The following is a 16,894-nucleotide window of genomic DNA, read 5'->3' as shown; positions in this document are numbered from 1 at the left end:
ATATTTACAATTAGCTCAATTCTGAAAGGAACAATATATTTAAAAGTATTAAAGGACATTAATACATTTATTGGTGATGTATTCCACACCGCAATGCAAATATAAACTACAAAACTTCAAACACGATTCATTAAAAGCTAACCTCACAGTTTATGAATGTTGTAAATATATTGTTTTCATTTGTTTTTGCTTTATTATATATTTTTTTAAGCGATAACGCAAGATAAGATTGTTTAAACACGTTTTTAAAATAAGTTGCTTGTTAGATTTTGCAAGGCAGCTTTATTTGTAGAGCACATTTCATACACAAGGGCAATTCAAAGTGCCTTACCGAGCAAGTAAATCTAAATTATACAGAAAAAAGCAGAAGAAAATATATTTTAAAAAAAAAGGTCAAATTAATTACTAAATTATTTGCAGTTTAAAAAAAAAATATCACCATTTAAAATAGAAAATATGCAGATAATTGGTGCAAAAATAAAAAGATATTCAAAACGATTTTAAATTTAGTTTAAAAGTGCTACAAATCAACAATAAAAAAAAGAAGAAAAAAAAACCCTACAGGTTTGTCGGCCATTTTGTCGTCATTTTTTCCAACAGAGTGAACCATCTTAACGTCATTTCTACCTCAACCTATCTCTAGCTGTCATCACACGAATCACCGTTATCAGTGTAGTAGATATTGAACCACACCGGGACCCGTTGTTACAGTGGGAATTAAACAGGTAAGCAAGGTGTGTACTTTTATCCCAAAGACACTTTTTAACGCCATTCCTAAATTATTATTATTAGCATTGCATTTCCGGTGGAGTTGGTGACAGTCAGTCAGACGAGGAAGTTACAACAGACGGGTAACGTCAGTTTAAAAGCAGTTGACGCCGTTAGCTTTTTTACAGTTAGCTTCAAAGCTATGTACAGTATGATACAGTTAGCTAACACCGATGAAGGGCGTCATAACGACTTACTGCCTTGTAATAACTCTAGAGTGAAGCTAGAGTGGTTTTAAAATATCCATTTATTTATTTATTTGGCATTAGCAGTGTGCTTTATTTCAACTACTAGCAGCCAACAGCTAAAGTTAACGTCTCCTTATTGCTGTCATGGACCCCTGGTTACCTCCCGCAGACTGAGGGGTGACACATGAATAGTTAAAAAGCTAAACATGGACTGTGTGTCGTCACCACAGGTCGTTAGCTGTGGACAAAGTAGCTGCACCCTCGCTATGATGTTCAGGGCTGGCGGTGAGTGTGTCCTCCTTTAGACTATACAGTATAAAGTTACACACTGTAGTATAACACTATGGGAAATGTGTGTGTGCTGTAATCCTAAATGTGTATCTGATGTATCTGCAGGTGTGTTGAAGCTAGCAGCGCTCATCTCTGCCTTCCTCCTCGCTGTGTTTCTGGCTTTCCAGCTGCTGGAGATCAACCTGGACTTCAAACTGGGCAATGTGATTTGTGAGTATCATTTCCTGTAAGATGAAACTCCTCACTGTGTATGGAGGCCGGGAAATGACATGGCATACATAAATACAGGAATGAATACATACAAGGATAGAAGGATTAATAAATGCTGAAATAAATATGGGAATAATTGGGGAAAAAAGAGATAAATGCAGATGTTTAGATTTCCTACCTTATTGACCTACAGACACAGAAATACAGAAATAAAAAATGTATTTGCACAAAATGTAGAAATAAAGTTAAGACATTATATATGTGCCGTTTAATGATCAAATTTTATTCCTTTATTTATACATTACTCTATTTTTACTAATTGCTAATTTAACATTTATTCATGCATTTATTTACTCATTTATGTAGTCTTTTTTAAAATTTATTTCCATATTTATTTATTTATTTATTTATTTATTTATTTATTTATTTATTTATGTATTCCTCTACTTTTTTACTGCATTTATTTATTCCTGTATTTACTTTCGCATGTATCTATTTATTCCTGTCATTATACATTGATTTATTCTGTATTTATTTACTTATTTATTCCTGTATTTATGAATCTGTATTTATTTATACATTTATTTATTTTATATTTCTGTCATTATTAATTAATTAATTAATATCTGTATTTATTACCACATTTATTTATTAATTCCATATTTATTTATACATACATTTATTTATTTATTTATTCCTGTATTTATTTATACATTTATTTATTTAGTTCTGTACTCAGTTATACATTGATTTATTCTGTATTTATTTAGTCCTTTATTCATGTATTCCCGTATTTATTTGCACATTGATTTATTCCATATTTGTTTATTTATTAGCACATTTATTTATTTATTTATTCCAGTATTTATTTATACATTTTTTATTCAGTTCTGTACTGTTATACATTGATTTATTCTGTATTTATTTAGTCCTTTATTTTTATTTTATTTATTTATTTATTTATTTATTTAATTTATTTATACACTTAAATAAGTATTTAGTCATACATTCATTTATTTATTTATTCCTGAATGTATTTATACATGTGTGTACTTCCTTATTTATTTTTTTATTCCTGTATTTATACACACATTTATTTACTTATTTATTTACTAATACTAAAATCATTTTCCGTCCCTCATATATGTCAGATATTGCAGCTGTAGCTGTACAAAGCCAGTGGGAGAGTATCAGCTGTAAAGAAACCTGACACCTGTTCAACCGGTTATTGAGAGGGGGCATTTTTTAGTAATGATCGTCTGTCATTGCCCCTTTGTGTCTGTAGGTTGTGTTCACTTTACAGAAACCAAATATGCTCATTGTCTGCCTCAGCAGAGTTGCAGTGTATGTGTTTAGGGAACTTTCCCACAAAGCTGCATCTCAGTCAGGCGTCCATAGAAAATCTCTTTAACCATATATTTATTTTTTGCTTTGCAGCAAGATCTATGCCAGTGAGTGAAGGCTGTAAGTATGCTTTAGTTATTCTTACATTTTTATTGGTGTATATTTAAATATTTTTTTCTCAATGGCTGATACTGTTCCTCTCTCTTTTCTATATCAGCCAACACAAGGATGGTAACAATGAGCCTTTGTCACACAGATATTATAGAAACACTCCACAGTTAAAGCTCTGTGTTCAGCTCAGCACCTGGCATTTAGAGTTCAAGTTGAACCGTTGCTTTTTGTCCTATGTGAGCACCTGTTTGTGTGCAGGCTTACGTGATCACACCACTTGCTACCTGATATTGTGCACCCTGCTACTTGTTGTGTAAGTGGAGTTTTCTAATTACAGCCACGAAGCCAGTCAGGTACAAGTGCGGGCTGTCCAAGGCATGTCCCGCCGGACACTTCGCCTTCAAGATGGCGAGCGGAGCGGCCAGCGTGGTGGGGCCCCGAGTTTGCCTGGAGGACAAATTGTAAGTGACGTGACATCTGGAAACTTTTGTAAATACAGTCGCAGGTTTGTGGCTTGTAGCAAACCAAAGACACTGACTACACAAACCTGTTATGTAAATATTTTATCTGTCTGTGTTTGGTTTGTCATTAGTTGCTTCTGTGAGGAGAACACCTCAGCTGGTGCTCGGCTTAAACTGAAGTGCTGTTCATACAGATGTAATATAATATGTCAACAGGACTCAGTGTAACAGATCAGCTCATTTCTGTAGTTTTCAGGGAAGTATGGTTGTCATAGTAACTCATCAAGACAGCCTGAAAAGCTATTTTTTTGGGCTGTATTCCATAGCTCTGCAGCAGCCACCTTTAGTTTTTAATAGATGAAACTGCAGGTGCTTTCAGTGGTTGTGATGCTGACATCGATTGATTTATTTCCAGTCGACAGAAGATTTAACCATATATTTTAATAACTGATCATTTACAAGTAAAAATGTCAAACATTCACTGGAGCCTCCTGCTTTTCTCTTCATTTCAAATTGAGTATCTTGGTTTTGGATTGTTGTTCAGACAAAACAAGACATTAGGAATATTTTATACATTAAAAGGGGAAAAGGCTTGATAGCAAAAAAAAGCTACACAGACATTAGGTAAATATTAAAAACTGACAAAGGCAGTCGTAGCTGATTCTTTGTGCTTTGTGAACTGTTTAAACATTTCTGTCTGTCGTAATGTTTGATAAAGGTGGCAAAATGACACATGAGTAACACTTAACACAAAGATCTGGGTGAATGCTCAGTTTTGATTGACTGCAGGGCATTTATTCAAACCTAATATAGAGACGGAGTGCATTTAAGTTCCTCCTCCACCAGAGGGGAAACAATCCATCGCTGTCTGTTGACTTTGTGTTGCATAAAGGCGCTAAAATAATCCTTTGACATGATAGATGATATCTAATGTTCCTAGTGAGCTACAGGCATTTTGGTTTCAGCCCTTTGTTGCACACTGTGGTGCTCCTGTGGGTGTGGTATTCACTGGACACCTACAACAAGTTCTGGTTAAACTGTGTGTTCACAGTTGTAAATTAGCGCGCTGGTTAAGTATTTGTATCAGCCTGTGTCTAATATGAGTAACCATAGCAACAGGGATGCAGTCAAAGCCTCTGGTTACGATTTATTTACAGCACTGAGTGTATTTCTTCAGTGCCTCAGAGTGAGCATCGCAGAGATGACTGAACTGACTGATCAGCAGCTCTGGAACCAGAAACTCTGATTTTTTTCCATCTCAGGGTTCATGAGGTTCAGTTTAGACTTGTAAGTGTTCATGTGGTGCTTGTAAATGCTTACCTGGGGGACTTAGGCCCTGTCTACACATAGATATATTTTTGTAAATGTAAATTTTTCTCTATGTTTTGGCCTCTCCTCCACGTGCAAGTTTGAGGTCAATAATAGAGATTTTTTTTAAAATGCTTTCTAAGGTGCAGATTTGTCATACTCCAGTTACTTTGTGTCCCTTTAAAGTGTTTGGGAAATGATGACATCGTCTTCTCAATTTGCATGTATCCATTGCTGCTTTGTGTAATAAGCATACACCAGAAACAATGGCAGGCTAACTTAGTGGTTTGTTTAGGTGTTGTTGCCACTGCCCGGTCTAATGAGTACTAATAATTTTAACTCACAGTGCTGCTGCACCAATTAATGGACAAAAAGAGGCGTCTGCTGCGCCCAGTAGTATTTGGTCCACCTCAGCGTCTGTGATTTAAAGTCACAGAGATGTCCAGAGCATCACTTGTATGGGAGGCTACGGAAGAGGGCCTTAAACTAAAGTGTTGGAAGGAAGTGTCTTTATGTCCATATGCTGAACATATAACAACATCCATACGGGCTTCCCTCTCACTGTCCTCCTTTGTTTGGTTTCAGTTTAATGAGCAGCGTGAAGAACAACGTTGGGAGAGGAATCAACATCGCCCTGGTCAATGGTGACGTTATCAGCTGCAGTTACACACCTTGAAATCAGTTTGATTGATGAGTCACTGCTGAGAGTCATATAATACTGCAGCAGTGTTATTCTACGATCAGTGGAGCCATTTTAAAAAGGAATAATAAGCTTTAGTAGCAATGAACCTCTAACAAGCAGTGTGTATTGGAAGTGTATGCAGCTGTTAATGCAAACTATAACTCTCCTCCACAGGGAGAACAGGGGACGTTATCAAGACAGACTTTTATGACATGTGGGCAGGAGGTGAGTATATATATTTCAGACTTTTATATTTTAGACATTTAAAACACACATACACACAGTGTTAACCGTGTGTGACCTTGTGCAGATGTGGTTCCCTTCATTAAATTCCTGAAGGAAATAGAAGAAGGGACGATCGTGATGATGGCCTCGTTTGACGATCCCTCGACAAAGTAAGGACTTTATTTTCTTTTTGCTTACTGATACACGCATACATGTTGGCTGCATGAAATAATATCTGGCCTCTGTGTTCTGCAGACTCAATGATGAAGCCAGGAAGCTCATCACTGACCTGGGAAGCTCGGCTGTCAATAACTTGGGCTTCAGAGATAACTGGATCTTTGTCGGAGGGAAAGGCATCAAGACCAAGAGTCCGTTTGAGCAGGTAACGTGAGACACAAATGTTTAACATGTTTACATCTGCTCCTTTAAATGAAGTATCACGCAGTTTGTGAGCAAAAGCAACAACAGTATCCTTGTCTTTATACAGCTCAGAAGTAGAGTGAGGTTAAAACAAACTGTGATGTCAGCCTTTATAGCAGCGTCTATCTTGTCTACAGCTCTTGCCATTGCTGTTATTACTCCTCACTGGTTTTGGTCACCGTCTGACCACAGCTTGACAGTGGTGTTAATCGTGTCCATGGAGCTGACTGGCTAATTATTACACCAAATTTTAAACTGGACACGGAAGCACCTTGATATATCAGTCATTGTGCAAGCAGTCACCTGGCCGTTAACACCAGAGGGGCATTTCTCTGCGCTGGTCAACAATGTGCCCCTTAGCTCTGTTCTAATCACATGCAGAGCTCATCTCTGTCTATTCTAACATGTAAGAATCAGAATGGGTCGGGCATCGCATGTCCCACTGGTAGGAGGCCCCGGGGCAGACCCAGGACACGTTCAAGGGATTTACATATCTCATCTGGCCTGGGAACACCTTAGAGTCCCCCGGGAGGAGCTTGAAAGTGTGTGAGGAGATGGATGTTCTTTATATCGTTCACAGTAGATTATCAGTGTGTTTTCTTGCCAGATTCGCTTGCAGTGTAAACAGCCCCAGTGGTTAACATGGGGGCTGAAAAAAAGAGCGCAGTGCTCCATGGAAAATTGGTGTGCTTCAGCGTCCACTGTGAGCCTGGCGTTTGTCCCCCCGCGGCACTTACTATATCAATTTTAACTACTACAGACTGGAGTAGGTGGACTCTAAGGTCTGGATCCAGGCAACTTGTTGGCGAGAATGCAGCAAATTAATCAAAGATATGTTGATGTCCTTATTATATTGGCGCTCTGCACAGGATTGTCCTCCACATTCAGGAAGTGAAAGGGGATTGAAAATGTGTGTTACTGTGTTTGGGTCCTAAATGACATTCAGCCAGAAAACACATGGCAGCACACTGAGTTGGTGCACATCTCATTCTACTGACAGTAATGTAATTACTGTGCATTAGAACACACAGGCCTTGTAAATCTTTAAAGCACAAACCACTTATGATTCACCAGCTTGCGTCGGCCATTTTTCATTGCATGTGCTTATTAGATAAACGGCCCAACCCTGTCCACGTCAGTTGTTGGGCATTATCATTCATTCTTTCTGTCTTATTGTTCAGTTCACAAGAACGCCTCCGTGATGTCATGTTAAACACAGTGTGTGTGTTTTATGTCCTCAGCATATAAAGAACAGTGCCGACACCAACAAATTTGACGGATGGCCCGAGGTGCTGGAGATGGAGGGCTGCGTGCCTCAGAGGCAGGACTGATCCGTCAAACACCCACGTCTCCTCGGGGCCCTTTTCCTCCTGACATTCCTGTTCTCATGAGACCTCCTAGTGGTTACACTTTTTTTGGGCCGAGAAAGGTCATTTTTACAGCTCTCACGCCACAGTTTGTTTTTCAGATGTATCGACTAGAGCAAAAGACATTAGCAGGAAAGTGGAGCCATCGTGAACCTGAGCAGGAAGTGAAGCCTGGACCTCCTCTCACACCTCTTCTTCTGTTGGGATACATGACGTAGATGCTTTATCGGTGCTTGTAATTGACAGTAGCAGGTAGAGCGCACTGATTTAAAGGGACTTGCCTTTGATTATTGGCATACTATCACTCCTTGTATCAATAAGGCCCACAGACATAGCTGTGATAGAGTTTTGCATTATTGCACTGTTGCTGATGGAAATGGAAGTCATAGCCCAGATTTCCGTGAGGGCTAAGTTTCCATTACCCGTTTCCTGCCTTAATCCAACTATCCTTATTCCCAGTTTTTATCAACACGAGTTCTTTATGAGTTTGTGATTCTGTTTGTTTCTTTCAGAGTTAAGTTTATTTTGAGAAAACGATTAATAACAGGAGTTAAAGTCCTGCTATTCTAACCAAATGTACCAAATTCACTGTGAAATTTGTAAATATTTCTTTAGAGGAGGATTTCAGAATTCAAAGATCCTAATTTAATGAACATTGTAATAATATAATTTCTTAAAATAAATGATATTAGTGAAGTGTGGGTGTATGAGTGGATTAAAAGCATTTTGTTATATCTATAAGTGTAAATCATTTCCTGTATTGCGACCTTACTGCTGTGTAGTTTCCGTGCATTTATAGTCAACAGCTGTGGATCAGCTGAACATCACTGTGCACACAGAACGTTCAGTATCAGTTCTAACCGAGGTGTTAATCATTACCATGTTCAAAGACGTTATAGTTCATGAGCTTCTCGCCTCCGGCAGGTGCAGATCATGTGGTTTACTGAAAGGAAATATGCACACATTGTATTGTGAAATCCCGTCATCCATTTTCATAATGATATTCTGCCAAGCACCTGTGACTTCCTGTCTTACTTTCGCTTCACAGTTTCTACAGATGTCTAAAAGCAGTAATGTTGCTTTTTTGAGAAGCGCTTATGTAAGGTAAGGCAAAGTTGACGACTCCAGTCACCTCAAACTTTTTCATTTATGTTTGCCAAAAATGTGAAAGAATGTAAAATGCATTTGCACTATGCTCCAAGTTTGTGTAAAAAAAATAAGCACAAAATATATCTTTAAAGCCTGAAAAAGCCCAGACTGGTTGCACATATAACACCTTAAAATTTGACAAGGGGCTTACACAGTTGCACAGAATCCCTTAAAAAGTTTAGTTAGTCAAGGAAAAACTTTTAAGCCTCTTAAAAGTCCTCCTCCCTACTCCTAACACTATTTCACCTGAGGAGCTCTTTTAAGGTCTGAGATGCTCTGTGAATAACTTATCTTTACAAGGACCTTGTCTTAACGTTAAGGAAAACTTCTAAGAAAATGTCGCAATTCTAACTCAACGCAACTCTTTGCACCAGGAGGCTTTGTGAACACGGCCCCAGGACCTCAAATACTTAAATGAATATTTTAAAGAAACCTTAAGGAGAAGACTTGAGGGTGTTTCTGTGCAACTGATTGTATTTTAAGGCACCCTTCGCCTGGGATCAGTTGCACAAAACACCTAAGTTTTCTCCTGAAATATGACACTTCTGGCTTAATTTCTCCTTAGTTTAGGGACTTAGACAGTTGCACAGAATCCCTTTAAAGATTTCCTTAGGTAAGGAAAAACATTTGCTGTTTTTTTTACTGCGAGAGTTTACAGTAGTAAAAGTTTCCATGGTGATTGTTTGTTTGCTTGAACTTACACTGGTGATGCCTGTTGTCGTCTCACTAAGTTGGCTTATAGTTAGACAGTGAAAAGAAGACAAGAAAACCATGTTGGTCAGGAGGAGGAGATTATACTTCTGGAGGATTACAATCATAGAAAGCACAAACTACAAAGTAAATCTGATCCCCATGGATGGATGGATGGATGGGTTCTCCTGAGGAAATGCTCCTTTGGGGAGATTGCTTCTTATTTACAGCAGCAATATGCACAAGTTTAAGCCATTGGAGTTAATATAATGCCTAAAAATCTGATAGTTGCCTAAAAAAGAAAACAATGCTTTAGAGCCTTCATCCTGTTTTGTATGTGATTGTTCTCCTCTTGTCTTCATCATTCTGAAACCATAATATAACAAATGTTGAGGACGGTTAAGGGTGTTTTCATGTTAGGTACAATTGCCCCTGTCTTCACTCATGTGCCGCTCAGCTTTCACATTACTTATGTTCTGTAACTGAGTCCACTTGCATCAGCGTCTGCGTGACATTTTAGTTGTGCTACAGTCTAGACGCCGCCGCCCCAGAGACTTTCATCAGCAGGGGCAGGTGGAGCAGCAAGGTGAAGCTCTGCTCCTGGCCAGAGGAGGAGTGCTGCTGAGTGTGGAGCTCCGCGCAGGTCTTTAGAACATTGCAGATCGGTGCATGCAAGTAGTTTAATCTTGCCTCATCGTGAATCTTTGGTCTGAACTGGGCTTTAACAACACTAAAGTGTGTGTGGCCTTCTCCTATGTATGAGAGATTGGGGGGGGGGGGGGGGGGTGGCTTTTGCATATCTGTGCCCAGGGGCCTACTCTCTGACAATCCGCCCCTGGTGCTTCATAATTTAGTGGATATTTTGCGCAATTTTTACTTTTCCAGATCTTCAGCAGATTTTCTTAATCAGCGACTTATTTATTAGTGCAACTGGAGCATGAACTGCAGCTGCACCCTCTTCCTTCCTCCGTCTCATCACCCTCCCAGCCTCTCTCTGCTTGTTTCAATAGATTTCAAACAGAAAATCTCAATTTTCAATCTCATTTTCGATACATCTTGATGATGCCGTCACATTTTGCAAGAAGGTGAGATCCTGTTGCAACATCTGCTGTTGAAGAATTGCTGTCTTTGAGTTGACAGGCAGAGGGCGCCATTGCCTCATTTAAAATATTGTGTCCTGTGGTACAGTATGTGCAGCATTTGTTGTGTGTGAAGATGTGCGTCGGTGGCACAGTGGATTAAATGTCAGCAGCCTGTCTCCCATTAAAGTGTGTTTACACCATCAACAACATTATCACCTGCTCGGCCTCTGGAGATTTTTTGTAGCGTCTCTTGGGTGTAAAATCAGCTTAAGTGTGGCTTATGTTGTAGAAGGATTTGATCTAATTTAAACATGTGATATCTGCCTGCTGTATAATTTATGTGCAAGACGTTAGAAAGATGATCAAGAATACATGCTGTGACTGGAGAGTGTTGCACAGTTTGTACATTTGGCTGGCTCTGTTACTGTAACAGGATGAACTCGACCTACGCATCGACCTCACGCACTGTTATGAAATGTTTCCATCCTCCTCCTCAAAGTATACTGCCATACCTCAAGTCTCTATTTATCTGCACATGTGTACCTTAAGTGCACTTCTTGTCACAGCTTCATGCATGTGCTCACTCCAGCTTGTGTGATGCACGACTTCTCTCAAGGCCTGTCCGTCTGCCAGCCAGCGCAGTGACCTTCCCCTCACAGAGCTCTTCCTGATTCCCCCTAAATGAAAAAACGCCGCGCTGCTCTCCCTCTGATCTCATCTGAGCCCCATGCACGACATCCCTCTGACATCTCATATCCTCATGTGTGTTTACGTAAGGGGGGAGCATTTGTTTGGCAGCTGTTCCGGCGCCTATATTGTTTATGCCTCACATTATAGATCTTTGCATGTGGGCCTTGGCTATGAAGTCATGTTATTGTTTCGAGAGAGGGAAGTGATGCCTTCAAAAAGTTGGTCGGCATTCGTGTAGGCTGAGCCTCCTCCGTGCACCCGTGTTTCCACGCTGAGAGATGAGGTGTGGGAGTGAATCGTCTCCGGCTCGCCTTATGTAAGACACACTATACGATGCATTATGTATGAACATATCTACCATGGCATAAACCTCTAATGATGAGACATCTCGTGGGAGCCGGAGGGCATAGCTGTATAAACACAGGAGGACTATGAGGATAACATGCTCTCACGAAACAGTAGTTGTTGTTGTTGTATAGAAGAAGTTCTTTTATTTCTCGCCCTCTGCGTGCTTCCCAAAATAAATCTGTCCGCTTAACAAAAGTGCTCGCCTCTCAAAGAACCTTAAGAGCTCAACTTTCTTATTCCCCCTTGCCTCGCTGTGACCTCTGACCCCTCACCCTCTGCCCTTTCAACCCGTGACCAAGCCACTCTCATGCTGCTGTTTGCTCCACAACAAGTGTCAAAACAACTCAGCTCGCCGCAGAGCTTTAAATGCATTTCCTGTTATCTATGTCGCCCTACGACTGTGACTAAAACACACTCATGGCCTTAATTACATGGCACGGCTAACCGTATCTCTCACAGTGACTGGAAAGCAAAGACTATCACTCCCACAGCCGAACATGTCTCACCACAGACCAAAATGCACACACACCAACACACTCTCACAGAGTCATTTACATCTATCACCTGCCTCCATGTCCTGTCCTGTCCTGTCCTGTACCTTCCTTCAACCTCTACTCGATGAGTCAGCTGACTATAAATCTCTCACTGAGTCCTGACACTCTCTTGATGTACAAACTCATATACCTTACCCCAGAGAGGCACATTATCTGTCTCTGCTCCTCAAAATGTATGCTCATAAAACTCAGTCCAAGCTATCTTTTTCTCATCTTGACATTCCAACAAAATCAAACATGTTAAATCAGCTTCACTATAACTCACAGCATTCACAGACAAACACTTGTCTTTATCTGGACACATTTCCCCCACAAATACAACATGCTAATGTTTTTAGCACAAGCCTATGGCATTTTACATTGTATAAATTAACCTGGCAGCTAGCAGACTTTTCCTCTACTCATATGAAGTCAGGGACAACAGCAACATTTAACAAAGGTAACGTTACAAAATTCAGCTCCATTACAGCTCACAAGGTTCACTGATAAAACAACTGTCTTTTGCTAAACAGTTTTCCAAACAAATATAACATGCTAACGTTATTAGCACAGGCGTATGGCATTTTACATTGTACAAATTAGCCTAGCGACAAACATTTCCTCTGCTCAAATGAAGCCAGGATAAATCACACATAAGACTTAAAATGCTATTTTTGTGGAGGTTTTATTGTCTTCACAATTTATTATTCCTTATCTGTGAATTTAAAGTAAATAAAAGCTTTGTTTCCGTCGCCATGACGTGTACATGGGTGCAGTTTGGGGGGGACACAATCAGTTGTGATTTTTTTTTAATTGCACGCGTGCAAATCATGCCCACAGAGTGCTTGAGATTGCCAGCATATTTCACGATTTCATAGAAGCTCATCACCATCACCAAGTCATTCAAAAAGCACTACAAAGAGAATCATATGCTTACCTTTACTGTTTATTTCTCTTAAACAGTCAGTAGTACATGGAACCAGCCATCACCCTCCTTTTCACTGCTTCGCTGTTAGTTAATGCTACTTCTAGTTTCAGGGTCTCAGGCATGTTATGTCCACTCACATTTTCATCTCTTGCCTCTCACGGATTCCCATTTCTCCTCATCATCTTCCCTTTCTCCCAGTATATAGGACTACTGTATACATTTGTTCAATTTCAATCATTTAAGCTATTTAGAATTGGGGGAGACAATTTGTGTTTTTCAGAATTTGGGGGGGACATGTCCCCCCCGTCTCCCCCGGGATCTGCACCCATGGACGTGTAGTTACATTTCTGGGGAGGAGCACATCAGGCTACGGCGTAGGGTACAGCGTCACTTCGATGCAGAAGTATAAATGCCCCTTTACCAAACAGGCCTCTTGGGCACAGGGTGCGCCGTGGCCCTCACCTACAAATTGTCACCTAAATCAACACTAACTGACCATGAAGAGATGCAAAGGAACTGCAAAGAGACACAAAATTACCTCAAAGAGATACACAATGACTACACAGAGACACAAACCCACAAAAAATGTATTATGACTACAACCATATGTAAAACAATGCCACAAAAAGAGGCTAAACCACAACAAATTTAATGTGTGTTGCTCCTATGTAGGAGAGGTTGAGTTCCTTTTGCAAATCTGTGCCCACTGTCTGATGGTCTGCCCCTGGACTCTGGGAAGGCGCAAGACCGTGAACAAGTCTTGGTTGTCTTGGACTGTGGAAAAGGAGGAGAAACTTGTGGAGCAGAGGAGTAAAAAAGGGCGCTTTTTAATTTGGCATGCATCTGATCCACCAAGCGGCATATTTTCCAACCGGAGCAGGATGGGAAATAATCTCAAAAGGAATCCAGTTGTAGTCTTGCAAACAGTGACTCTGAAAGATCCCCAGTCTTTGTCAAAATCTTACAATGTGTGACTTTACAATTCACATTTTCTTCAGATATGAGAGGGTGTCAGACTAATGTCTTTTAAAAAATCTTGTAAAGTAGGTAATACATGACTCAAACACCCATAACCTGATGCATATCATGACCACTGGTGGCCACAGGTTATATTACAGCAGCCTGTGCTCCTCCATGTGTGTTTGTGCAGTACATGTTCTGGCCAGCGGTGGCAGCGAGCGGCAGTGAGCACAAAGCTGCTTCCTCACTCCAGTCATTCAGTAAGGAGGAAACTCTGCAGCTGTTGCATTGATTTTAAAGAAGAAGTTTTACATATCTGTGGCTGTGGATGGGGCCTTGTCGAGTGAGAGAAATTTACGTCACATTTTCAGACTTACAATCTGATATGTCTCAACATTCAGTCTGATACAGATGGAGACTTTATCACACCCGTTTTACACCTTAAAGGGTAACTTTGGTATTTTTGATAATAAGTAATGACAGTCTTCATTTCTTCATTCAAGCACTTTTCAAAACAGAGGTACAAAGTGCTGTATGTGTCAATAATTAAAAACAGACAAGACATGAAAACAACTTTTAAAAGAACTGATAAAAACAGGTGTATAAAAACAGAGGAAATAAAAGACAGTTTATATGAACTTAAAACTCAAGTAAAATCAGGAAAGGCTCTCCGGACTTAAGAGATCACTGACTAGGCCGACCAAATTCCTCGGGCAGACTGACAGCAAACACTCTGTCCCCTTTAGTCTTCAGCCGGGCCTCTGGAACAGAAAGAACTGGTGTGTACATGTACAAGTCTCAAAATCTATTCTAAAACATACTGTTTTTGTTTTTGCCACTGACAGGTTCGGTTTGTTATTTTAAGTGTCTGACAACATTATGGAAAAGATCCCTACAAAGTTCAAGAGTAAGATCATTTCTCGTTTAGCCAGAAACAGCCCCGAAATCGTTATTGCAAAACCCAATGACCTCTATTTACATAAACAGTCATTTTATCTTTGTAAAATACACTTCATCCAAAGTCAACAAACAAAGTAAAACTCACAAAAGCCATCTTGTTTCATATTTCCTCTGTTTTAATAATCACCAACTCTGGTTTGGTTCAAATAAACCCTTAATTCAAACAGTTAGATGAAAAAATATGCAGACTCTATACACATTAAAATAACTGTTTGATTGGAGTCTGGTGGCTTTTTAGATTTTTTGTATTTTTAAAACTTTTGGTGAAGCATTTTCTTCAGGCTCCCCCTGATATCCACCCAGGCCAAATGATGCTGTATGAATGTCCTGGATCAGAGCTTCTGACATCCTCACATAAACACAGTTATTTGAGTTCCTATATTGTCTGTAAACTGTAACCACCCCCCTTAATCTGAGTCTTATCTGATACTGAACCCCAAATAGAGCCCAGCCCTCTTGTTTACACCCATCTGCACGTTAACCCTTTGCCTCCCTGGAAACTTCTCCCACAACGGTAGGCGCTGACGTCAGGTCTTGTTAGTTTTACTGATATAGCTCAGTATCACAAATGTGCCTCAAGGGGCTTTACAGTCTGATACTCTCTGTCCTCAGACCCTTGATTCAGATAAAGACAAACTCCCAAAAATCCTTTAACAGGAGAAACAAGGCATGAACTCTCCTCCAGGATGGACAGACATTAAATAGAAGAGACCAACATTGAGCACTGTAGATGCCGGAAAAGACATCTGGTCTTAAAATTTGTAAGAACAGAGACTGTAAAAGCATAAAATTATTATTTTTTTTGTATGGTGTATATGTTGTATTAGGAATCAGGCCTCACGGGGTAATTAGCAGTCATCAAACCTTTCTTTGTCTGGTCAGGTGTTCCACCTCGAAGGAAAAACAGTTGTGATCTCTGAAGCAGCGTGCTGCTGCGGGAGTTACATGTGTGGATGTCTGTGAGTAGTATTGGAAGCATATTCGAGTTTAATGGTGTTCAACTGCCAAGTTTGACTTTGACTCATCAGACACAATCAGCGTGTCAATTGAGTCATCTCAGTGGCTTAAAGCAGTGACTTAGCCTCTACAGAGACTAACTGGGAATCTGCATATGAACATCACACTACCAATTCTGCATAAGTATAGAGATGAGGAGTGTAGCATTACTGGTGGTAGGTCTGCATAAAAGAGGGATTTTGGTGTAGCTGGATGACACTGGAGTTAAGTGACAAAAGATGTTGCATGGAAAAGTGGCTCAAGAGGTGAAAGTCCATGGTGCTATTGACCAAAAATCACAGTGAAACAGAAAAGTAAAACAAAAGTCCCTGGAAATTAAGAGAAGCGAACCACAAACTGTCACTGACAACAACTTCCCCACAGTCGTCGTCTTCTTCTTTCTTTTTATGGCAGTTGGCAAACAACTTTTCAGGTGCATTACCGCCACCTTCTGGACTGGAGTGTGGAGCAGACTATACTATGTATTAAATTTTTTTAACAAGCCCTGTTGCTTCCAAAAACCTAAAAATCTCTCCAAATACAACATCCCCTGAGTTTCTCCTCAATATATCTGCTACATTAAACGGTATCTTATTTCTCTTAAATGCTGCTTTGAGTGTGTTTCTCTGTGTTTGGTACTTTGGACATTGGAAGAGGATATGTTCTATAGCTTCTCCTGACTCACAATGTTCACAGTTTCCTGTTTCAGTATTATGAATAATGTGCTATTTAACCCTGTATGACCAAATCTCATGCATGATATGTCTTCTACTTCCCCACAGTCACCGCTTCAGTGGCTTTATATAAACCCTTCCTGGCCCCGCCCTGATTGGACCAACCCACCACCTGGGGGTGAGCTAATTGGGCTAAACCACTGCATGGAGATGAGGTAAACCAGAGAGGGGAATTACACTGAAACCTGATTCTAACAGGAAAATAGCAAACATAAAAATGGCAGAAATATTTAAAGGTGAGCAGTTTTTATAAGCTCTTTCCCCTATGATGAATAATCTCTCTTGAATTAGTCAACAGTGTGTGGTCACACAGAAAGAGGAAGATACCATTGAGTCCTTCCGTTCCTCCTCAGCCCAGGCTGCAGGTGATCACAACAAAACCAGTAAAAAGAGAAGAAAATCACAATTACAATATATCACACACTGCAGGAACAAGCACATAAACCTGC

General features: G+C 40.0%; 1 protein-coding gene across 2 annotated transcripts; it reads left to right on the top strand.

Annotated features, from left to right (window-relative positions):
- The first annotated feature begins 626 nt into the window (after window positions 1-626).
- On the top strand, window positions 627-8,115 carry fam3c (FAM3 metabolism regulating signaling molecule C). Of its 2 annotated transcripts, none has more exons than XM_049567181.1 (10): window positions 627-725; window positions 1,187-1,241; window positions 1,353-1,457; window positions 2,895-2,921; window positions 3,250-3,373; window positions 5,267-5,325; window positions 5,538-5,588; window positions 5,674-5,758; window positions 5,844-5,970; window positions 7,250-8,115. In XM_049567181.1, the coding sequence occupies exons 2-10, from the start codon at window positions 1,223-1,225 to the stop codon at window positions 7,337-7,339; spliced, it is 687 nt and encodes a 228-aa protein (XP_049423138.1). In that variant the 5' UTR covers window positions 627-725; window positions 1,187-1,222; the 3' UTR covers window positions 7,340-8,115. The 2 variants fall into 2 exon arrangements, with proteins under 2 accessions (XP_049423138.1, XP_049423139.1); XM_049567182.1 differs by having other exon boundaries at window positions 637-734.
- The last annotated feature ends 8,779 nt before the right edge of the window (window positions 8,116-16,894 follow it).

This window comes from Epinephelus fuscoguttatus, linkage group LG22 (assembly GCF_011397635.1).
Source record: "Epinephelus fuscoguttatus linkage group LG22, E.fuscoguttatus.final_Chr_v1".
In the NCBI taxonomy this organism is placed as follows: domain Eukaryota; kingdom Metazoa; phylum Chordata; class Actinopteri; order Perciformes; family Serranidae; genus Epinephelus; species Epinephelus fuscoguttatus.
This window is presented reverse-complemented; position numbering and strand designations above follow the sequence as displayed.